Here is a 24,245-nt window from a genome sequence, read left to right as displayed (position 1 = left end):
TGTGTTTTTACATGAAGATATAATAATAATAATGATTTTTTTGTACTATTAATAAATTTTAAATTTAGTCCATTACTTTTAATAAATCTTAATATATTTTAGTCTTCTAAAATTAATTTTTATCAAAACATTTTTTGAGAAAAATTAGCAAGTTTCCCCAGATTAATTTAGAGAAAACACATGACTAAAATTGAAATCAAAATAAAATAAAGTTAAAAAGTATAAGCAGCAAAATGATATTTTAACATTTTTATTAATTCTTTCTTTTCTTTTGCTTTCTAGATCTAAAAATTCAAACATTTAACATTTTTAAAATAGGACTATTATAACATTAATTTCATTAGTAGCTAGAACAAAGTTATAGGGTAATTAATTATGAAAAGTGAAAATTCGAACTTTTATATATATATATATATATATATATATATATAAATAAAGGAAGAGCCAAGAAAAATGGGTAACAACATCGGCTAAAGGTATATATGTTCGAGTTTTTTTCTTTTTATGAATACAACATCTGGGGAATTGGGAATTGAATCTCTAGGGACGGAGCACATCCCAACAACACTGAATAAAGCTCATTTTGACAAATATGCTAGAGTTTTACTATTATAAATTGATTATATCCCAATACAAATGGAAGTTACTATTACATACATTTCACAAATTACCATCCTCAACTTACTATCTTTATTTTTCATTGCTTCTTAATAATATATATAAATTTTGTTGACCAAAGATATAATAATAAAAACACACAGAAAATAAGAGAAAAATAAACATCATATTGAATGAGAAATTTAATGCGGGACAAGAGCCGCGTAAGTTCTCATCTCCGTCACTTTCCTCGCCGGCCGACGGAGTACGGCGGCCGGATCTTCATTCAAATACCAATTCCCTTTACAAGGAATGTACTTCATTGACTTCTCATCCTGACAGTACTCAACATTGGTGAAGAAATGGGTACATTCCTCTTCCGATCTCTGCTCCGGCAGACCCAAAATGCAGTTTCCAGAAACGTCTAGAACTTTCTTCGAGATCAAGTTCCGGCAGACGGGGCCGACTTGGGTGAAGAAGTTGTTGCGGAGAGTGAAGTTTTGGAGGTTTGGTAACTTGCAGACGGCCTCCGGAACAGCGCCGTAGAAGTGGTTGTCGGCGAAATTGAGAAGCTCCATTTTGGCTAAACAGGCAAAGGAATGTGGGATTGGGCCGGTGAGGGAGTTTTTGCTTGCGTCGAAGAGAACGGCATTCTCTAAAAGACCGATCTCCATTGGTAAACAGCCGGAAAGCTTGTTGTCGGAGAAGAGGACTTCGATTAGGTTCTTCTTTGTTTTTCCGATTCCAATGCTTTTTGGGATCGGGCCAGTGAATTCGTTGCTGGCGAAGGTGAGGTACCTTTTGGAAGAAAAGAAATATTCACTTTCCTTAATTAAGTTGTAAGGTTTAAGTTCCTTTTTTCTTTTAAAAAAAATGTTTAATGCATGGTTATTGAGTTATTGAAATATGATAGATATGTTTTATTTTGGTCTCTAAACAAGTAATTATTATATTATTTGAAGTTGGATTCCGTCACACAAGTTGTTTAATCACATGTTTGATAGGTTTTAAAATTTCAATTTTATATTTAATATATCTCTTCATAAATTGAAAATATATGTATACATAATTTTAAAAATTTTAAAATTTATTATGTCCAATGAAAATATCTACATTTTCAATTAGATCCATAAATTTTACTTTTGGTATTGGTAACGTCTTTTCTTTTCTTTTCTTTTTTTTTAAAAAAAAAATTTAGGTTTGATTTCTCCCCATTTTTAATTATGATTTTCATCTTTGTTAAAGAAAATTGATCAATTGGTAGTATTAATTTTTTAAAACTTAACTTGAGTTTTATAAAATATGTAAATTAAAGTAAATAATAAAACATAGAAACTTTGAGTAGAAATAGTGTTATGAATTTACTAAAAATAAAAAACCAAATGATTATCTAAAGATGCCATATAGACTAAATTTATAATTTTAAAATGGACTAACTAGACAAAAATTATACATGGGAATGCTACAATGTCGGATGAATTTGCATATTTCCTAATAATTACTTGATATGATTTTGAAATATTTTTACCATTTCAATCCATATTTAAAGGTGGATAAAAATTAAGTACAACCTCGTTAATATATATATAGTAAGAAAAATAAAAAATTTACGTAACAAAATTTTATCGGTGTGAAATTGTTAACCACATTATGATAGTCGAGATAAAAGAAAAAAAAAAAAACTTGGGTGCAATCCAAACTCTGCACCAATAAAAATCTGCCACGAGAAACTTTTTTTAAAAAATTATTTCACTATGTAAGAAAATGGCATGAATTATGTGCAGCCTATTACCCATGAAAAATATTAAAAAAAAAAAATTGGATAAACAAAAAAGTAATTTATTAGTTAAGAAATTGGAGGGGCATACCGAGCAGGGGTGTTGCCAAGGTTAGCCGGAATGTAGTTGTTAAACTTGTTGTTGTTGAGGAAGATAGCAGTGATAATGTCCATATCAAACAGCTTCTCTGGGACCGGACCACAGAAGCCATTGAACCGAATGTCTAGGAACGTGAGTTTAGTGGCGCCGAGGACTTGCTTTGGAAAATCGCCAGTGAATTTGTTGTTGCTAAGATCGAGCTCGTAGAAGAATCTGAGATCGGAGATGAGTTCAGGGACGGTGCCGATGAAGTTGTTGGAGTTTGCATGGAAGAAAGTGATGTCTGGTAACTGGTCGATGAACCCATTTAGAGTTAGCTTAGAACCGCTGAATTCGAAGTTGTTGAAGCTCACTCCAGCCACCGCCTCGCTTTTGTAATCAGGAACTGTGTCGCATATGAATCCTCTGTATTTGCAAACGTCTGACCCTTTCCACGTCGCTGTGACATTATTTGGGTCAAACTCGATTCTTGGTTTGAAATTATTTATGGCCTTTAATGCAATTTTGGTTCGCGATGGTGGAGGTGGGGGTGGGGGCGGGGGTGGAGGTGGGGGTGGGGGTGGGGGTGGGGGTGGGGGTCGGGGTGGAGGTGGAGGTGGAGGTGGCGGTGGCGGTGGTGGCGGCGGTGGCGATGGCGGTGGGGGGGATGGTGTGGCACAGTAAGGAGGAGGAGGTGCTGGAAGAGGAGGGGGAGGAGGACGCGGAGGTGGAGGGGGAGGAGGACGCGGAGGTGGAGGAGGACTCGGAGGTGGAGGCGAAGGCGGAAGTGGTGGTGGAGGTGGAGGTGGAGGAAGTGGAGGAGGCGGAGGTGGAGATTCTGGTGGCGGAGGAGTATGCCAATAATAGAAAAAGAAAGTGTTGGTATGTTTTACTTGAGGATCAGTTTTAGGCGACGATTCATCGGCGACAATCGCCGCCGTGTAGAAGAAAGAGAAGAGAAAGAGATTAGAGATAAATAATAGGGCAAAAGGTGAGGGTTTGGCCATGTTTCCCTCTCTTTGGCATCCAAATTTGTGGTACAATTTATTTTCTCAAATCGTCGGTACACAGATGACATGGAAATTATATAGAAAAAAGGAAAAAAAAAAAAATGAAACCGAGCAAGAGTGTGGTAGCATTAAAATTATATGTTGAAAAGTCAAATTTATGAATAATAAATGCTACGTGGGACAAATTTTGTTTGTGGTAATACTTAGTATATCCCAAGATGCATCTATCTTTATGCTTCCCTCACCATCACTCATATTAAAAAATAATTAAAATATTTTTCAAAAATAAATAAGAATAATTTATCAGGCTGTTTTTAAATATAGAAAAATAAACCAAAATATTTACAAGATATAACAAAATTTTAGAACTATCAATGATAGACATTGATAGACACTGATAGACTTATCAATATCACTTATAGAAGTCTATCAATGTCTATCAACGTTTATTCTAAAATTTTGCTATATTTTATAAATATTTTCAACAATTTTACCATTTGAAATAATTTCCAGAATTTGTCACCATGTAAGTATTTTTCTTTTGTTTCCATGTATTTTCACCTTTTTTTTTAAAAAAAAAATTCAATTCTCTAATTACTAGCTACCTTTTGAATTTTAGAGGGCATTTATTTGGCCAGATCATAAATTTTCATTGTTTAAACATTTGAATAATTCATTTAGTAGCAAAACCCTGTGTGGTTAACTATATTTATGTTTGTGAGAGTTTTTGCAATCAGCAGAATAAATCGAAAGAAATAAAGAACGAACATCAAGATATATAGTGGTTCGGAGAACCAGTTTGAATTAATTTTATTATAATCAATAAGGAATTTACAAATTACAGATAATCAATAATAATCACCAATCTGTAATTTCAATATCCACTGATACCGAGAGATATGCACTAGACATCGTTTCTGAAACCGAGAACAACCCGTTGCAAAAGACAACCCAAATAACGTGCACTATCGCCTCTGACCGGTGAACCACGCACAGACACCCGCATGCCTTTCTGTAGCTGACAACCGGTGTGGCGAGCCCACGCCGAACCCAGCACCCACAAGAACTAACCGGAACTGATCGGCGATAGATCAAATTTAACAACTTCGAACTTGTAGATACCCAGCTTGAACTAATTTTATTATGAGCAATAAGGAATTTACAAATTACAGGTAATCAACAATGATCACCAATCTGTAATTTCAATATCTACTGATATCGAGAGATTTGCACTAGACGTCATCTATGAAACTGCAAAAGATAGCCCAAATAATATGCACTACGCCTCTGACTGGAAAACCACGTGCAGACCCGCGTGTGTCTCTCTGTCGCTGACAACTAGCGAGCCCACGCGGAACCTAACACCTACTAGAACCCACCGGAACTGACCGGCGACAGTATTGCGAATCGAAATCGGAACTCACGCGTACTCCGGACAACAGCCTGCCAAGCCGACGGACACAAAACCACGATGTCGCCGACTGCACTACCGTTGATGTCAAAGTCGGACGAAAAACGCGAACGTCGACTCCCCTCTCTCGACGATTGCTGCCCTTTTTTTGGTTTTTCTCTCAGACGGCGGTGCCCAGACGGCTGCTCCATTTCCCTCTGTTCAGTCGACTGCCTTTTTCATTTTTTTTTTCTGAAAAAAGATCACGATTTTTTCAGCCCTAATCAACAAGATGGATATATTTACAAAATTGTCACTTGCCCATAATTACGAGAATGCAGTTGAGCTAATTTCACCAAAAAAAAAAAAAAAACCAATAAAAACCCACTTAAATACCTTGTTATTTTCTACCATGTTCTTTACCTATATAGTAAATTGTATTTAAAAATTTGTAATATATAAATCAATTTATTTATCTAAAGTAAAAAATTCAATTTATAAGTGAGCTAGATGTCTAGTGATGGCTTTGGTAAAGCCTATCTCTTATTAGAATTGGATATAAGATTGGCAACGGGGTCGGGCCGGGGCTGGGGAGGGTTCCCCGTCCCTATCCCCGATGGGAGATTTTATCCCCATCCCCGTCCCCGTCCCCGCCTTGACGGGGATTCCCCGTTGAGGAAACGGGTCCCCATTCCCCGTTTTTCCTTTTATTTCCCCCATAAGGATTTTTTTTAATTTTTTTTTTTTTTTTGTAAAATTATCTTTGATTTGGGTTGGACAATTTAGTTAGGCTTAGATTGGGATAAATTAAAAACTAAGCTAAATGTAAAAAGTTAAAACTTAATATATATATATATATATATATATATATATATAGAAAGAGAGAGAGAGAGAGCGACAGAAAATATCTAAAAATCTAATTATATATATAGAAAAAAATATTTAAAAATCTAATTGAGGCGGGGTCGGGGTCAGGGATCCCCTCCCCATCCCCGCCTTGTCCCCGATTGAGGGACCTTAAATGGGTCCCCGGTTTGACCCCATCCCCGGTCAAACCGGGCATTCCCCGTCCCGATCGGGCCAGTTCTCGCAGGGAATTTTGTCAACCCTAGTTCGATAGTTTCTTTGTTGCACTTTGGATTTAGAGATATCTACCCCAAGGGCACTTGCTAGAATTGTTATGTAGTTAAGAGTTCTTAAGTTAAGTCAGCCTAAAGAATGGTACGAATCAACCTTTTCTAGTCATGATATCCTCTCTTCAGCTGACCGAATGTGTAACATCCTGTGCAGTTATAAAATTAAATTCAACATTTTTGTTTTAATTGAGGACTTTTTGTCAATTCTGAAATTTAGTGTGTTTAAAGGAAAATTTTGGATTTTTATGTCGCATTAATTTAACTTTAAGTCGATGTCAAAATTGAGATTTTATGGGGAGAATTGAGTTAATTTAGAAATTTGGATTTTAAAGAGGAAGAGGAAAGAATTTTAAATATATATATAGTTATAGTTATTTGAGAATTCATTAAAGCGAATATTTGAAAAGATTTGAAAATTTGGATTTAGTTTAAGGAAAGATGGAATTATTTTGGAAACTGAATTTATTTTTTTTGAAGTTTGAGAAATTGAAATTTTGGGAAGAGATAATACGTATATATAAATAAAGGAAGAATATGTATATATATATATAAATTTCTCCCTCGAGAAGCATGCTAAAAAGGAAAAAAAAAGAGAAAAAAAAGAAGAAGAATTTTCATCTTCTTCTTCGTGAAGGAGTAATGGCCGCCGAAACCCTCTTCCTCCAGCCGAGACTCAGCTGCACGTGACACCGTCAACCCTCGCTATCTGCGTCCGAGTCGCCGTCAAATTTCGATCGTTCACGTCGTCACTCAAGCACCCTAGCCACCTGCGCCTGAGGTGTCATCGCATCCACGCCGCTTTTCACACAGCAACATTGTGTCGCGCCTGTCCGGCCGTCCATCTCGATCGAGCCAACACCACCACCGCTAGGCCCAGCGCGTGCCACTCGTTCCAGCCGCCAATTTGGGTCCAACCGCGATGACTGCTTTGCAGACCTGTTCATTACGCGCAGGGGGTTTTGTCGCCGGCGGCGGCTTCTCAGATCTGGCCGACGCCCACCAGATTTTCGCCCATCGATCACTGCCGTTTGGGTTTTTGCCAGATTTTGAGTTTGGTGTAAGTTTTTTTTTTTTTTTTGGTTTCTTGAACGTTCTTGATTATCCATTTAAAATTTTGGCCTAATATTTACCTATAAACTTTGGGTGTTCAAATTCAAGTTTCAAGGAGAATCTTGAGCTTTTTGATGTTTTCATTGTGGGTGATTTAAGTTGATCTCATGGGTTTTCGGTTTCGTCGAGCAAGGAAGAGCCTAAGCTTACTAGTTTCTAAAGTTGTGATTGGAGGTAAGTAATCTTATCGCTGGAACTGCCCACGGGCCAGGCTTTAGTTGTATGCTAGCATGATAAGTGTATGTTATGGTAAATGTTAGCATGTTGATTGACAGTATGACCGGAATCAAAGTATGTTCTGGCACAAATTCTGATTTGTTTATATACACACCTAAGTGCTTGATCGTTAGTATGTGATAGTATGTGTTTTCATATGTCGATGTCTGATCTGCTGGTGTTGAGGCATACTTGCATGTTGTGGATTTATGATATAAGTTATACATGGATGATGTATAATATGTTATTAAGAATTATGTGTATGTGATGAAGCCATGGTATCAAGGATTTTTATGTATGTTTTAGAACCGTACAATGTTGAATTATAGCACGTTAAGACTGTGTGAATATCCTCATTGATTAGTTAGATGCTCACCAGTTTGTGTTTTCTTCGGGATTCACCAGTTTGTGTTTCTTTCGGGATTCACCAGTTTGTGTTTCCTTCGGGATTCACGCAGTTTGTGTTTCCTTCGGGATTCACCAGTTTTGTGTTTCCTTCGGGATTCACCAGTTTTGTCTTTCCTTCAAGATTCACCAGTTTGTTTTTCCTTTGGGTTTCACCAGTTTTGTGTTTCCTACAGTATTCATCAGTTTTGTGTTTCCTCCGAGATTCACCAATTTTGTGTTTCCTCCGAGATTCACCAGTTTTGTGTTTCCTTCGAGATTCACCAGTTTTGTGGACATACTTAACTATAATAGGATAAGACTCAGTTTCTCATCTGTTATATGTATTTATATGCCATATGCGAGTATGTAGAGGACATAGATGCCTAGCCTGACTCCAGTGGTGGGGCTACTTACTGAGTATTTCATACTCATTCTTTCTTATGTTGATGTTTCATGTAAGGGTAGAGATGCACCAGCGATGGCACAGTGGAATTCATGATCGAGCCACTAGGACTAGTTTTTATGCTTTTGCATCATGAGATTTAGAGTTCTTTTCATATTTCTCTTAATATTTAGTTTTGATGTTTGAAACTTATTATTAAGAATTGTTTTTCATATGTATTTATTAACCTTTATGATTTATAGGTACCCTATTATTGTTTTTAACAATTGCATTTAGTAAATGTCTTTTAAACTTCTCTTGTTTTAATTAGCATTTATTTCAAATAACTGAGCGTCGTTTTAAATTCTTTGCATGCATTTATTTTAGTAACGGCCTTACCTAAGTCCTAAGGGTTCGGGTCATTACAGTTGGTATCAGAGCCCATGTTTTGGGTTTTATAGACTGACTTACTATGTAAGTCTAGATTGTCCCTGTGGCCCATGAACAGATTCCTCGTCATCGCCAGGTACGTCTTATCAATTAGAAGTTTTATGTTAGTTGTGCATTAAAATATTTGTTTAACTTACATGCACCAGTTATGTTCTAATGCTAGGTCAGTGACTCGTTAGAAGTTATTATAAGAGGATTATCAGGTACGACACTACAAAAGGAGAAAAAAATAAAATAGAGTAAATTATGAGATCACTTGGCACTAGTTAATCTCATGGAAATTATGTTAGAAACGAACAAATATATACCTCAGTTCAGCAATATTAAAGGTTGATGAAACTATTACAGTTATGAAAATTTAGGAATGAAGGTATTTAAATATTTAAGCCAAAGAATAAAATTTTCGAGACAAGAATTGATCAAGGACTAGTGTTATGTTTTGTGTTGGATAGTGCAATTGGTGGTAATATAAATACACAGGTCAGTGCTCAAGTATAAGGTTAAAAGTTGTTTTATGAATAAGGAGGAAAAGAAAAAGGGTCTATAGATTTATTAAAGGTTTTGAGATATTAAAAACCCAACATTTTGAGAGGAATTTTAGAAAGGATTCATAAGTCATAATCATTTGGGTAATACTACGACTTGATGAACTAGGTAAAGTATGTGTAATGATATAAAGAATTCTTTTGGAATATCTAGCTAGGTAGATGTCATTAAAGGAAGCTAAAATAGTTGGACATGATCTTGGACTTAAAAGGAGTTTAAGCAAGGTGTTATTTGTTTAGGTTGAAGGATTATTTTAGTATACCTAGACTAAACCAAGAGTCTTATTGTGTTAAAGAGATCCAAGTTAGACTGATTTGAAGAAACAAAAGTCTTTTGGAGTTTAAACATATGCAAATTAGCAAAGAGGAATTCTACAAGATGGAAGTTCTTAGTGAGAGAGATAAGATTTATGGAGGAGTTAAGTAAAATATAATTTAGTAAAGAGATTATGTTCCACATGGAAAGTGGAAAAAAAAAAAGAGGTTTCTTGAATTTAGTGGTTTTATCAGAGATAAGTGTGAATGAGAGAAAAGTATCCAAGAAAGTTTACTCTTTTGGTAAGAGAAAAAAATTTAATATGTTCAAAACTCCTAGTTAAGTATGGTTTGAAGGCTTGATAAGAGGGGTTACAAGGTATTTGTTTTGGTGTAAAAGAAGAATACCTCATTATCATGTGGAACTTTAGGACAATATGTGTTATATGGAAAGATAGCTTATGTACGTGATTGGTATGGAACTTTATTTTAACACAAGAATCTGTTACCGAAATAGAAGGTTGAGAAGGGATAAGTTAAAATGGAGTTACTAGTAACAGTAGATGTTCGAGAACTATTGATATGGTATATTGAGGCTTCATTAGTTAAGACATAAAACATTAAAGGCATTAGTAAGATTTAAGGGATTTTGACTTTGTGTGCAAGTGTTGGAAATATGAACTAGCAAGACCATCAATTTGATTGAAAAAGGAACTTAATCCAGCTCGAGGTAGACAAAAGTGGTAGATGTACAAAAGTAAGTAAGTTGGATCTTCCAATATCACCATTGACATAAAGGATAGACTTGTAACATAGTTGAGTTGATAACAAGAAGTTGTTATAGGTGGGTTGGGAGCGGTACAGGATAATATGTTTTCTCTTGCATGGGCAATAAGTTAACTAGCTCTAGGGAGTACGAGTAAATCAAGCCATTACTTATGAATCAAGAAGGTTTTATCGTAAAAATTGACTTCAGGGATCAATCATGGTTATTACGAGGTTATGAAAATGTGTTATCAATTGACTGGCACTTTAGCATCCATGGACATCAAAACCTCATTTTTAGAGGGAATTTTAGACTCATCCACAACAGGGTCTAAGTAATGATATGAGATTGTTTTAATGCTAAAGAATAATACGAGGATTGGCTCAAGCAATTTTTATAGCTCATGACAGCATAGAGCCTCATGATGAGTTTCTCATGAATGTGAGACTTAATTAGACAGAGTTATTCTCAGACATGTAGACCCTAGGAAAGACATCACAGTTGGCGCTTCTAGAGTAGAAGAAGTTTTCAGTTGACTAGATTTGTTTTGGTACGTATCTTCAGATGACGCATTATATAGTATGACCAGTTTCTTCACTGCTCATATTTTCCCTGTGACATGGTAGACTCAGATATATATTTTTAGTATATAAGATTTTCTTAACTTCATGACCGTTTTCACAGTTCTCGACTCGGGCGTGTAGAAGTGTTGCTAATTTTCAACATCTTAAGTATCATAGTTATTTATGGAAAGGGTTGTTACACTTTTTTTGGTACTAATTTTAGCTATGTCAAACGATGACCCTCGTTTTGTATCTAGTTTCTTTTTTAAGAGTCTCCAGTTAGCATTGGGTACTCGATTGGATTTTGGTACAATTTTCACCCATAGATTGATGGTCAAATAGAACGTCTGAACCAGATATTAGAAGATATGTTGTGCGCTTGTGTACTAGAGTTTTTAGGGAGTTGGGATTCTCACTTGCATTTAATGGAATTCGCATATAATAATAGCTATCAGATTGCTATTGACACATTGCCATTTGAGGCTCTATATGGAAAGAGTGCAAGTCTCTAGTATGCCGGGGTGAGGTTGGTGAGAGGAGGTTGCTAGGTCCTGAGCTAGTATAGACCATGAATGAGGCAAAACAGAAGATCAGAGCTCGTATGCAACCAGCTCAGAGTAGACAGAAAAGCTATGCCAATGTGAGACGGAAGGACCTGGAATTTGAGATTGATGATAATGTGTTATTAAGGGTAGCACCTATAAAAGGTATTATGAGGTTTGGCAGGAAAGGGAAGCTAAGTTTGAGGTTTATTGGGCCTTTCGAGGTCTTAGAGTGAATTGGGCCTGTAGCTTACTGATTGGCATTACCTCCAGCATTGTCTTCAGTTCATAATGTCTTCCACATTTCTATTTTGAGGAAGGTATGTGACAAATTCGTCCCACGTAGTTGACTTTGAGCCATTGCAGTTGAATGATAACTTGAGCTACGAGGAGAAGCCTGTAGAATTTCTCGCCAGAGAAGTAAAGACGTTGCGCCGCAGGGAGAGTGCGCTTGTGAAAGTCTTGTGGAAGAATCATCAGTCCAAGGAGGCCACTTAGGAGTGAGAGAATGAGATGAGGGCTCAGTACCCGGAGCTTTTTCAGGAATGATCTTTCAAGGACGAAAGTTCTTTAAGGAGGGAAGAATGTAACATCCTGTGCAGTTATAAAATTAAATTCAACATTTTTGTTTTAATTGAGGACATTTTGTCAATTCTGAAATATAGGGTGTTTAAAGGAAAATTTTGGATTTTTATGTTGCATTAATTTAACTTTAAGTCGATGTCAAAATTGAGATTTTATGGGGAGAATTGAGTTAATTTTGAAATTTGGATTTTAAAGAGGAAGATGAAAGAATTTTAAATATATATAGTTATAGTTATTTGAGAATTCATTAAAGCAAATATTTGAAAAGATTTTGAAATTTGGATTTAGTTTAAGGAAAGATGGAATTATTTTGGAAACTGAATTTATTTTTTTTAAAAGTTTGAGAAATTAAAATTTTGGGAAGAGATAATATGTATATATAAATAAAGAAAGAATATGTATATCTACATACATATATATATATATATATATATATATATATATATATATATATATTAATTTCTCCCTCGAGAAGCGTGCTAAAAAGGAAAAAAAAGAGAAAAAAAAGAAGAAGAATTTTCATCTTCTTCGTGAAGGAGTAATGACCGCCGAAACCCTCTTCCTCCAGCCGAGACTCAGCCGCACGTGACACCGTCAGCCCTCGCCAACTGCGTCCGAGTCGCCATTCACTTTCGACCGTTCACGCCGTCGCTCAAGCGCCCTAGCCACCTACGCCTGAGGTGTCATCGCATCCATGCCGCTTTTCACACAGCAACATTGTGCCGCGCCTGTCTGGCCGTCCTTCTCGATCGAGCCATTACCGCTACCGCTAGGCCCAGCGCGTGCCACTCGTTCTAGCCGCCAATTTGGGTCCAGCCGCGATGACTGCTTTGCAGACCTGTTCGTTTCGTGCAGGGGGTTCTGTCCCGGCGACCGCTTCTCAGATCTGGCCGACGCCCACCAGATTTTCGCCCATCGATCACTACCGTTTGGGTTTTCGCCAGATTTTGAGTTCGGTGTAAGTTTTATTTTTGGGTTTCTTGAACGTTCTTGATTACCCATTTAAAATTTTGGCCCAATATTTACCCATAAACTTTGGGTGTTCAGATTCAAGTTTCAAGGAGAATCTTGAGCTTTTTGATGTTTTCGTTGTGGGTGATTTAAGTTGATCTCATGGATTTTCGGTTTCGTTGGGCAAGGAAGAGCCTAAGCTTACTAGTTTCTAAAGTTGTGATTGGAGGTAAGTAATCTTACCACTGTTTTCGTTGTGTGTAATTTGAATTTTGGATAAAATTTGGAATATAGTCAAATTTTAATTTGAGTTAGATTTGAGATTTTATTCTTAATTTAATTTGGCTTCAGGAATGGGAGGCTAAATTAGGATGATTTGAATTTGGGGATGAATTTGAAATATGTCCAAATCTCGCTTGAAGATACATTTGAGGAGAAAATCGACATAAAAAAATAATAACCTTTGACAACAGCAGAATCCTAATTTGATTTTTTTTTTTAATTTAATCTGAAATTAGGATAAAATCTAATAATTCAAACCAAATCTTTATCTAATTTGATTTCCTAATTCATCATGGAACCTGGTGAATCCTCCCTAAAAAGACCCCAAACCCCTTCATTCCTAACTCAAGCAGCTTTGTACAAAGGTAATTAAGAGAAAAACTCTTTTTTTCTTTTTTTTTTTTTCAAATTTTTTCCTTTTCTTTCTTCAATTTTTTTTTATTTCCATTTTCCATCATTTGGATTTTTTTTTTTTTTACTAACTTGCCCCCATTTTTTTTTACAAGAATTAAATCTACTAGTAACTTGCATTCGAGTTCGAGAAAGTAACTTTTTTTAAATCTCGCCAACTCCTTTTGTTTTTTTTATAAAGGTTGAGTCATTTTTTTTAAGGTAATGCCCCGATACGTGGTCGTCGCCTTGACACACATAGGGATGACCCCAAAAAGTTCTAGACAATCTTATTATATCGCCACTTCTTGATCAACATAGGGATGACCCCAAAAAGGTCTAAACAACCCTATTACATCACTTCTTGATCAATATAGGGATGACCCATAAAAAGTCTAAACAACACTATTACATCATTTCTTGGTCAACATAGGGATGACCTTAGAAAGAGCTAAACAACGCTACATCACTTCTTGATCAATATAGGGATGACCCGGGAAAGGTCTAAACAATCCTATTATATCACTTCTTGATCAACATAGGGATGACCCTAGAAAGATCTAAACAACCTATTACATCACTTCTCGATCAACATAGAGATAACCCCGTAAAGGTTTAAACAACCCTATTACATCGTCACTTCTTGATCAACATAGGATGACCCTGGGAAGGTTTAAATAACCATATTACATCACTTTTCGATCAACATAGGGATGACCCCGGAAAGGTCTAAACAACCCTATTACATCATCACTTTTTTATCAACATAGGGATGACCCTGAAAAGATCTAAACAACCCTATTACATCGTCACTTCTTGATCAACACAGGGATGACCTCGAAAAGGTTTAACAACCCTGTTTGATCAATATAGTGATGACCCCGGAAAGATCTAAACAACCTTATTACATCACTTGTCGATCAATATAGGGATGACCCTTGAAAGGTCTAAGTAACCCTATTACATCGTCTCTTCTTGATCAACATAAGGATGACCTCGGGAAGGTCTAAACAACCCTATTACATCACTTATCGATCAACATAGGGATGACCCTAAAAAAGTCCAAACAACTCTATTACATCGTCACTTCTTGATCAACATAGGCATGACCTCGAAAAGATCTAACAACCTTATTTGCTCCACACCGGGATGACCCTGGAAAAGTCTAAACAAATCTATTACATTGTCATTTCTTGATCAACATACGGGTGATCCCAGAAAAGTCTAACAATCCTATTTGATCAATATATGGATGACCGTAGAATGTCTAAACGACCCTATTATATCACTTCTTGATCCACTATTATATCGTAGCTTGGTTCACATAGGGATGACTTCGAAAAGGTTTTAAAAAACCTTATTATATCATTCTTTGATCCAACTTTAAATATGAGGCAGATACGCAATCAAGTTTTGAAGATTAGGCGGATATGACATCGAGCTTCGGAGTGGAGTTGGGTAGACTAGACTTAATCTTGCATATGAGGTAGAGTCAGGTAGACTAAACTTAATCTCACTTATGAGGCAGAGAGGCGGACCGGACTTGATCCCGCGTTTGAGGCATAGTTAGACAAATCGAACTTGATCTTGCAGATGAGGTAAAACATTACAGACCAGACTTGATCTCGCATATAAGGTAAAACCTAGCAGACCAGACTTGGTCTCGCATATGAGGCGGATCCAGGTAGATTGAACTTGATCTTGCAGATGAAGCGGAGCCATGCACACTTGACTTAATCTTGCATATGAAGTGGAACCATGTAGATCGGATGTGATCTCACATATGAGGCAGAGCCATCCAGATCAGACTTGATGAAGTAAAGTCACATCAAACTTGTCTTTCCACCAATTGCATCGGACTTGATTTTCAATCCTCCGCATTGGACTTGACTTCATCTTCCACATTAAGCTTGACTTCACGACTTAAACATGAAAATGGCATTGTGAAGCCTCCAAACTTGAGCATGAAAATGGAGCATCGATGAAACCTATAACTGGAAGATGGAGAAGCATTGACGAAGACTTTGAACTCGAAGATGAAGGAGCATCAACGAAGTCTTTGAATTTGAAGATAGCACCGACGAAGTTTCTAAACTTGAAGATGGAGGAGCATCGATGAAACCTCTGCACTTGAAGATGGAAAAGCATCGACCAAGCCTTTGAACTTGAAGATAGGGAAGCATCAACGAAACCTCTAAACTTGAAGATGGAGAAGCCTCAACGAAGCCTCTGAACTTGAAGATGGAGGAAGATCGACGGAGCCTCTAAACTTGAAGATGAAGGAGCATAAACAAAACATCTAAACTTGAAGATGGAAGAGTATCGATGGAGCCTCTCAACTTGAAGATGGAGGTAAAGGTACATGAAATTCGAATGCGAAAGCGGGATCGTCTCAATTTCGATTTTACACAGAATTGAAAATTTATAGAATAATAATTTAGTAAAACCATAAATTTTACAACATGTTTATCACAAAAGAGGGAATTAGGGAAGAATAAAAACTTACCATTGAAGAACAACTTCTGAATAAATCCTCCTTCCATCCAATCACGAACTCTTCGATGAGGACACCACCAAGCAAAGCCTTCTGTATTCTCTTTTGGGTAGAGAATTGGCAGGAGGTATGGGTTCCGGTTTTTTTGGTGAGGGAGGAGAAATTTGAGATGAGAAAAAGAAAAATTTTCTCTTCTCTGTGTTTTTTAGAGTAATTACAGAGAGATCATAAAGAGACTCTCACATCTATGAAGAAGACAAAGAAGATGTCAAAAACTGAACTGCCCATTCTCCACACAAGTTTGATTGAGAGAAAATTATCGGGGGGGAGTTGTAATTCTCTCCCTTTAATTTTAAAATTAAATTAATATTAAAATAAATGTAATTTAATTTATATATATATATATAACTTATTATATGTATATATAACTATATGTTATATCAAATATAACACATAACCTATAGTTTTCATATTGTATCAAATACAATATAACCTATAGTTTTATTTCACTCAATAATGCATGGTATTTAATAGAAATCACATTTATTAATTATATGAATCTCATTCATATAATTAATCTTTAAATCACATTCAAATACTTAATTCCTCTCAAAATAAACTTTATATTATAATGTATCAAATACATTATATTAATTATATCACATATATTTAATTAAAATTAATTATATCATATATAATTAATTCTCTCAATTAATTTGAATAATTCAAATTAATCCAAAATTAATTCTCAACAATTCTTGTTAAGCTACAAAAGGGACCTTATGGACCTGTAGATTGAAACTTCAATAGTACTTGAATAATTAATTAAACCTCTTTAATTAAATTATTCAACATCTATTAACTGTCAGTCATTCGACTAAAGACCGACAACTACACTCTTCGCACTACAGATATTTTTTTGTGAACATTGGATATAACCAGCCAACAGTGGGATGACCCTTCATAAATTGCTCGTAAGTACATCGGGCAAAAATTACCATTTTGCCCCTATTGTTACATCTAACTTCTTACGCATCACTGATCCCTCTAATGAACAATAAGTCATAACCGAACTATGACCAAATCCCTTTCGGGCCAAGAGAGGGTGTGGCCACATAGTTCAAGCCCCAGTATCAACCTTTTAGGGAGCAATTTATCTACTTAGCCCGACATTAGGGAAGGAGTGAATTTCGTCTTGTGTATTTGTGTTTTCAGTTGCCCAATCAAATGAATCCCCAAAATGGTAGGCATATTGAGTCGGCGATCTGGCCACTCTCACCCATGCAAATCAAAGGACCGCCTTCATACGTAAGAGTTCACAACTCACTCAAGATTCAGGTTATATCATCTATGGTCATCCTGGGGAAACGTAAGTATCTACTATTAACAACATTATATAATGAGACTAGTCATTTCATAGTCTAGTCTTATACAAACTCTTTATATAGGATACTCTCGCTAACATGTCTCTACATGAATCATCAAGATTAGATCATTTGTAGCACTTTTCAACCCTTGTAACATCTACAAAGCAGGTCGTATCCGTAATGGCACCAGAATAAGGTATCAGGCCTTATCTATCTACTACAGACTGTTTAAGTTATCATTTAAACATGATCCACCTGTATGTCTCTACATACATGTTTAAATTACATAAAATAACATAGGATCTTTGTTTATTGGATTGAGTGTATGCTTATAAAATAACAACTATTTTAATAATAACAATTTATTTATACAAAGTTTATAAACTACAAGAATACAAGAGAGATTTAGGACACCAATCCCAAAAGGAGAAGCATCGATGAAACCTTTAAACTTGAAGATGGAGAAGCCTTGACGAAGCCTCTGAACTTGAAGATGGAGAAGCATCGATGGAGCCTTTTAACTTGTATATGGGGAGGCATCAACGAAACCTTTAAACCTGAAGACGGAGAAATCTCAATGAAACCTCTGAACTGGAAGATGGAGGAGTATTTACGGAGCCTCTGAACTTGAAGATGGAGGAACATCGACGAAGCCTCTTAACTTGAAGATGGAGAAGCCTCGATAAAGCCTTTGAACTTAAAGATGGAAGAGCATCGATGGAGCCTTTGAACTTGAAGATAGAAAAGCCTCAACGAAGCCTCTGAACTTGAAGATGGAGAAGCATTGACGGAGCCTCTAAACTTGAAGATGGAACAGCATCAAATAAGCCTCTTAACTTGAAGATTGGGGAGCATCGATGAAACCTCTAAACTTGAAGATAGAGAAGCCTCAATAAAGCCTCTGAACTTGAAGATGGAAGAATATCGATGGAGCCTCTGAACTTGAAGATGGAGGAGCACTGACAAAGCCTCCGAACCTGAATTTAAAAAAGCATTGGAAAAATTTATGAACTTGATCTTGAAAAACATCTATAACTTATTGTACGCATCCAATCTATGTAGCATCGTGCAGATGACACACGTCTTCAATTTGTTGTGTTACCCTTAGTAGGGATGAACATCTTCAATTTGTTATGTCACGTGTAGGGTGATTATGCCACTTCTTTTTTTTTAAAGTATTTTATAAACTGAACTTAAATTTATGTTGCCTACGTACCCTTGAAGAAATGGATCAAGTCATAATATAGTTCGAATGCTTTTTTTTTTTTTTTTTTACTGGATTGAACTTAAAGTTTCTTTCAAGCTGCCTACTTACCTTTTATAATGAATAGGGATCAAGTCATAACGTAGTTCAAATGTTTTTTTTTACTAGACTGAACTTAAAGTTTCCTTGAAGCTGCGTACGTACCCTTTATAATTGATAGGGATCAAGTTATAACGTAGTTCAAATGTTTTTTTTTTTTGGTTTTTTTTTACTGGATTGAACTTAAATTTTTCTTCAGGCTACCTACTTACCCTTTATAATAAATAGAGATCAAGTCATAACGTAATTCGAATGTTCTTTTTTTACTAGATTGAACTTGAAGTTTCCTTCAAGTTGCCTACGTACTTTTTATAATTGATAAGGATCAAGTCATAATATAGTTCAAAAGATATTTTTTTGGATCATTCACCTTTTAAACTCATGCGAGCTAGGAGCACCATGCAATTTATACTCTTACGATAAGGAGTTCTTTACATTTAAACTTCAAAAGCTCTTGCTTCATCATGACTTTTATCATTCTATTCATTTGTTGGATTCTATACTTATATCAACAGACAACTTTCTCTTCATGTGTGAAGGGACATGACTGTAAATCTTTTTGTCATTGTTTTCTTCATGAAATGGTCTTGTCTTTAAGGTTTCATCTTTCTTTTATGTTGATCGCTTGTCATCTTGAGATGATCAAAAGCAGATATTGAAGGTCGATCTTTCTTTGATGTAAAGATACTTAACCTTTTGAAGGCTGAAGTTCAAGTGGAAGTAGACGTTGGACATTGGTTTCCTTCTTCTATAGTGGTCATACTCAATCTTTGGAAGACCGAAGATCGAATATTTGAAGGCTTGATACAACCAAAGATAGAGGTTCTTTCCTCAATTCCTTTTGAGTCATCGACTTCATCAGCAGTTATATGATTGTTGTTGACTTCCACTATGTTAACAACGTGGCATACAATAACTATTGATACCTCTTCTGGACGATTATCGAGGAAGTTCCTTGGGAAGAATTCAAACAAAGTCACCGGCCGTTGAAGTTGAGAGTTTTCGTCTTCTTCCTTAGCTGGTTTAAGCTTCCATGCCTTCTTTTTCTCTTTCTTTTTATGAGTCTTGTTCCTTTTTCTATAGCTTCGATAAGAGCATGACTCTTTTTTGGTGGAATTTGACCATCTTCTCTTTCGACGAGTGACAAGGATTCACCCTTTGTCATTATCTTCAATAGACTCATCTTTCTTTTGGGAGTCTGTCGCTTGATGCTTCCCAAGCTATGAAGGATGCTTATGACTGGTGGATAAAGGCCAACGAAAAGGCCCACGTCTACATCTTTGTGAGCTTATCTGAAGTTCTTTCTAAGAAGCATGAGGAGGAGATTATGAAATCTTTTCAGGAGATGCTTGGACAACCGTCCTATCAGCTCGACCATGATGCACTCAAATACATTTACAACTATCGCATGAAAGAGGGCACATCTTTTCAGGAACATGTCTTATACATGATGGTCCAATTTAACGTGGCAGAGGTAAGTGTAGCATTCATAAGCGAGCGCAGTTAGGTTGCATTCATCATGGAATCTTTTTCGAAGAGTTTCCTACCATTTCACAGCAATGCGATGATGAACAAAATCCAATATAACCTTACCAGTCTCCTTAATGAGCTACAAAATTACCAATCTCTTATGAAAAATAAAGGACCATTTGAAGGAGAGGCAAACATTGTCCATTCCAAAAGGAAGTTCCATAAGGGTTCATCCTTTAGAACTAAGTCGGTTCCTCAATCTTCTGCTATGTAGAAGATTTAGAAGAAGAAGAGAGATAAGGGGAAGGCTTTCGTCGCTGCTGTAAAAGGCAAAGGAAAGGCCAAGTTGGTCGATAAGTGCAGGTGTTTCTATTGTGACATGGATGGACATTAGAAGAGGAACTGCCCTAAGTACCTCCCTGAGAAAAAGAAGGAAAAAGAAGATAAATATGATTAAGTTGATTTAGAAATGTGTCTTGTATAACATGATAAGTTTGCCTTATTACTTGATTTGGGAGCAACTAATCATGTTTATTCTTCTTTACAAGGAAATAATTCCTTTCAGCAACTAGAAGAAGGTGAAATGACGATCAAAGTCGGAACGGGAGATGTCGTTTCAACTAGTGTAGTAGGAATTGCAAAGTTCTTTTTTAGAGATAAACTTGTTTTTCTTAAGGATTTGTACATTGTACCAAGAATTAAGAGAAATTTAGTTTCTATCTCTTGTCTACTTGAACAATCCTACACTGTAAATTTTGAAAGTAATGAAGTGTTCATTTTAAAAAATGTCGTTCTTATATGTTCAGCTAGATAAGAAGATAACTTGTATGTATTAAGACCAACCAAAGCAAAAACAATCTTAAATCATGAGATGTTTAAAACTGTTGAAACTCAAAGTAAAAGGCAACATATTTATTCTAAAAGTAACAACATCTATTTTTGGCACTTAAGACTAGGTCACATAAACCTTAATAGTATCATGCCTTTGGTAAAGAATGAACTTTCAAATGAGTTAGAAGATGATTCATTACCACCATGTGAATCGTGTCTTGAGGGAAAAATGACCAAAAGATCTTTTAGCGGAAAATGTTATAGGGCCAAAGAACCCTTAGAATTCATACATTCGAATCTCTGTAGTCCAATAAATGTAAGAGCTCGAGGAGGATACAAGTATTTTATTTATTTTATAGATGATTTATTAAAGGTATGGTTACTTATACTTAATGGGGCATAAGTCTGAAGCTCTTGAAAAATTCAAGAAGTTTAAGGCTAAGGTTGAAAACCTATTAAGTAAAACTATTAAAACACTTCAATCTGATAGAGGCGAAGAGTATATGGACAAAAATAGTGTATTAGAAAGGAGAAATAGAACCTTGTTAGACATGGTTCATTCGATGACGAGCTATGTTGGGTTGCCTAGCTTGTTTTAGGGGTATACAATAAAGACTACAACTCACATCCCGAATAATGTTCCTTTGAAAAGAGCATAAACCTAGTTTGTGCTACTTCAGGATTTGGGGTTGTTCAACACGCGTGTTTGTGACAAATCTTAAGAAATTGGAACCTCGTTCAAGGTTGTGCCAATTTGTTGGTTACCCAAACCCAACAAGAAATGAAAGGTGGTCTTTTCTATGACCCACAAGAAAATAAGGTGTTTGTATTGACCAATAATATTTTATTGGAGGAAGACCACATGAGGGATCACAAACCACGTAATAAGTTAGTATTAGAGGAAGCTACTGAAGAGTCAACAAGAGTTGTTGATGAAGCTGATCCTTCAACAAGAGTTGATAATGGAGCTAGTTCTTCAGATCCATCTCGTCTTTCTCAATCGTTGAGAATGCCTCGACGCAATGGAGGGTTGTATCACGACCTGACTGCTACTTGAATTTAACTGAAATTCAGGTCATCATACTTGATGATGGCATTGAGGATCCATTGTCCTATCGACAAGTAATGAATGACGTAAATAAGGATCAATGTGTTAAAGTAATGGACCTTGAAATGAAGTCAATGTACTCTAATTTAGTATGGGAGCTTGTAGATCTACCTGAAGGGGTAAAACCCATAGGGTGCAAATGGATCTATAAGAGAAAGAGAGATGTGCTAGAAAGGTACAGACCTTCAAAATATTGATCAGCCTTGTGTATACAAGAAGATCACACTACAAGAAATAATAGATACAATAGCTAACGAAAAAGGCTATAAAAGACCTTTCATAACCTTTTTCGAAGGTCCTGACAGCCCATGTTATTAAAAGTCTGGGACTTTTGTAGTCTTTTTGTAGAGGTATAATAGATGCTATAATAGAGCATGGAGATATAGCATGTATACATGACTATGAAAATATTCAATAGCATTAGTCATTAAAGCTATCTTTAACATATAATAGCTTGCTCTCAATGCTATCTTTATTATATAATAGCCTTTTCTTAATGCTTTATTTGACATTTGATAACCTTTTATTAAGGCTATTATATCATATATATAGCTTTAATCTTATGTTATAACAAACAACATTGAAATTATTTCCATTTACATTACAAACACTAGTTTTAAGTTAAATAGACATATGAAATAATTCACAATGTATGCATTAAATACAATGACTTCCTTTCATTATTGAAATTTAGTAATCAATTTACATTGAAAACTAAAAAAAATTATCCAATAATACAAAAAATGCATCAAATGTAATTTTCAACCATACAAGGTTCACAAAATACAAAATTCATCAAATTTTGAGAATTATAGAATCATGGAATTGAGCTTCCATCTTTGATCTTCATCTATCTACATAAAAGTGAATTAGCATCAGATTGATTCTCAAAATCACAATTGAATGTCCAAACTATATAAAAAGTACATAATGGTTATTTTGACTCTCAAAACAACCTAAATATATGTGGTTCATTAATAATTGAAAAGTTACATAAACACAATTATTAAACATTTAATTACCTTTAAATTCATGAGTCTATCATTCATTTTAGCTATTCTCAATGTAACAAACATATATAAGCATTGGCCAGGAAGGATAAGTTGAAATTAAACTTCATGGATCATTGAAATAATAAATACCACTAATTAGGCAATAATAATAAAAGCAATGGTCATGAACTCAAAACATATAAATAGTAGTAAAATAGAAACAAAGGCACAATGAATAAATATGTTAAAAACAATTTCAGAACAATATGTAAAATATGGAGATGTTTTATAATTCTAATAATAGATTGAAATCAACAATAGAGTAAAGTGTAACTTGTTTACCCATTAAGAAAAAAGTAAAAAATAAGCATGACAAACATGCTAAAATAATACTTTCCTACTTAAAGTTCATTGACAAAAAGATTCCAATCTTGCCAATAGTCATGAACCTACAAATAATACTCATGGTAAAAATAAAGCAATAAACAATTGAAGGCGAGAAGATAAACGGTGTAGAACAAAAGATAAGAAAAGAAAATTGTTGTCAAAAGAATAAGAAAGCAATAATTCAAAATGTACTAAAAGGTGTTTTAAACTTAAATTTGAACATTTGTATGTTATTACCCGCTTTAAAAGTCTCACCTGTTTGAATTGGGCAAGCAACGAGTGAGAGAGCATCGAGTGGGTTTTATTTTGCGGCAGATCTGGGTGAGCATCAAGTTCTTCACAGTGGGGGAGTTCTAGACCAGATCGAGGACCGAATCAATACTTGGATCGAGTTCTGGACTGGATCGAGTTATTCACAGTGGGGATGGACGATCGAGTTTTGGATCGGATCGAGGATCGAGTTCTGGACTGGATTGAGTTTTGGACCAGATCGAGTTGTTCACAGTGGGGATGAGTTCTTTACAATGGGGATCGAGGATCGAGTTTTGGTTCGGATCGAGGATCAAGTTATAGCATAAAATTTTTAGACTAGAGTTATAGAATCATCAGCCATCATAGGAAACAAACCCCAATACATAATTGCATTCTAATTAGCTAGCTTGATCTCCTTCAAGTGTAGAAACTATAATCGAACAGCAACCAAACATAAATAGTAATCAATTGCCAATGAAAAAAATGCAAAAATGAAAATCCAAAATCAAATAAAAATGGATCTAAGAATGAGTAAAAGAAAAACAATCACAATTACCAAAGTTGTTGCAACCCTCGGAGATGATAGAAAATCAGTCGTCGACGTGGAATGCGGGCGCATATTTTAGGG

The 24,245-nt window shown here is 35.6% G+C and overlaps 2 protein-coding genes across 2 annotated transcripts; one reads left to right on the top strand and one right to left on the bottom strand.

Moving 5' to 3' along the window:
* Positions 1 to 581: 581 nt before the first annotated feature.
* LOC120077325 (uncharacterized protein At4g06744-like) lies at positions 582 to 3,526 on the bottom strand. Its single transcript, XM_090313861.1, has 2 exons — positions 2,466 to 3,526; positions 582 to 1,395 (listed from the first exon to the last, which is right to left on the bottom strand). Exons 1-2 carry the CDS (start codon positions 3,458 to 3,460, stop codon positions 801 to 803), a joined length of 1,590 nt encoding a protein of 529 aa, XP_090169987.1. The 5' UTR covers positions 3,461 to 3,526; the 3' UTR covers positions 582 to 800.
* A 7,705-nt stretch (positions 3,527 to 11,231) lies between these two features.
* On the top strand, positions 11,232 to 11,703 carry LOC150036184 (uncharacterized). The gene is made up of 3 exons (XM_090313585.1): positions 11,232 to 11,370; positions 11,479 to 11,525; positions 11,572 to 11,703. The coding sequence occupies exons 1-3, from the start codon at positions 11,232 to 11,234 to the stop codon at positions 11,701 to 11,703; spliced, it is 318 nt and encodes a 105-aa protein (XP_090169711.1).
* Positions 11,704 to 24,245: the final 12,542 nt, after the last annotated feature.

The sequence above is a fragment of the Benincasa hispida genome, chromosome 5, assembly GCF_027475165.1.
Source record: "Benincasa hispida cultivar pf3 chromosome 5, pf3_genome.v1.1, whole genome shotgun sequence".
Classification (NCBI taxonomy): Eukaryota; Viridiplantae; Streptophyta; class Magnoliopsida; order Cucurbitales; family Cucurbitaceae; genus Benincasa; species Benincasa hispida.
This window is presented reverse-complemented; position numbering and strand designations above follow the sequence as displayed.

Bases quoted from the DNA above. Each gene is read 5' to 3' on its own strand.
- LOC150036184 (XM_090313585.1), top strand. From the start codon at position 11,232: ATGAATGAGGCAAAACAGAAGATCAGAGCTCGTATGCAACCAGCTCAG. The intron at 11,371-11,478 runs GTATTATGAGGT...CATTACCTCCAG, and splicing joins AAGGGTAGCACCTATAAAAG to CATTGTCTTCAGTTCATAAT. The intron at 11,526-11,571 runs GTATGTGACAAA...GAGCCATTGCAG, and splicing joins ACATTTCTATTTTGAGGAAG to TTGAATGATAACTTGAGCTA.
- LOC120077325 (XM_090313861.1), bottom strand. From the start codon at position 3,460: ATGGCCAAACCCTCACCTTTTGCCCTATTATTTATCTCTAATCTCTTT. The intron at 1,396-2,465 runs GTATGCCCCTCC...TTCTTCCAAAAG, and splicing joins CTTGGCAACACCCCTGCTCG to GTACCTCACCTTCGCCAGCA.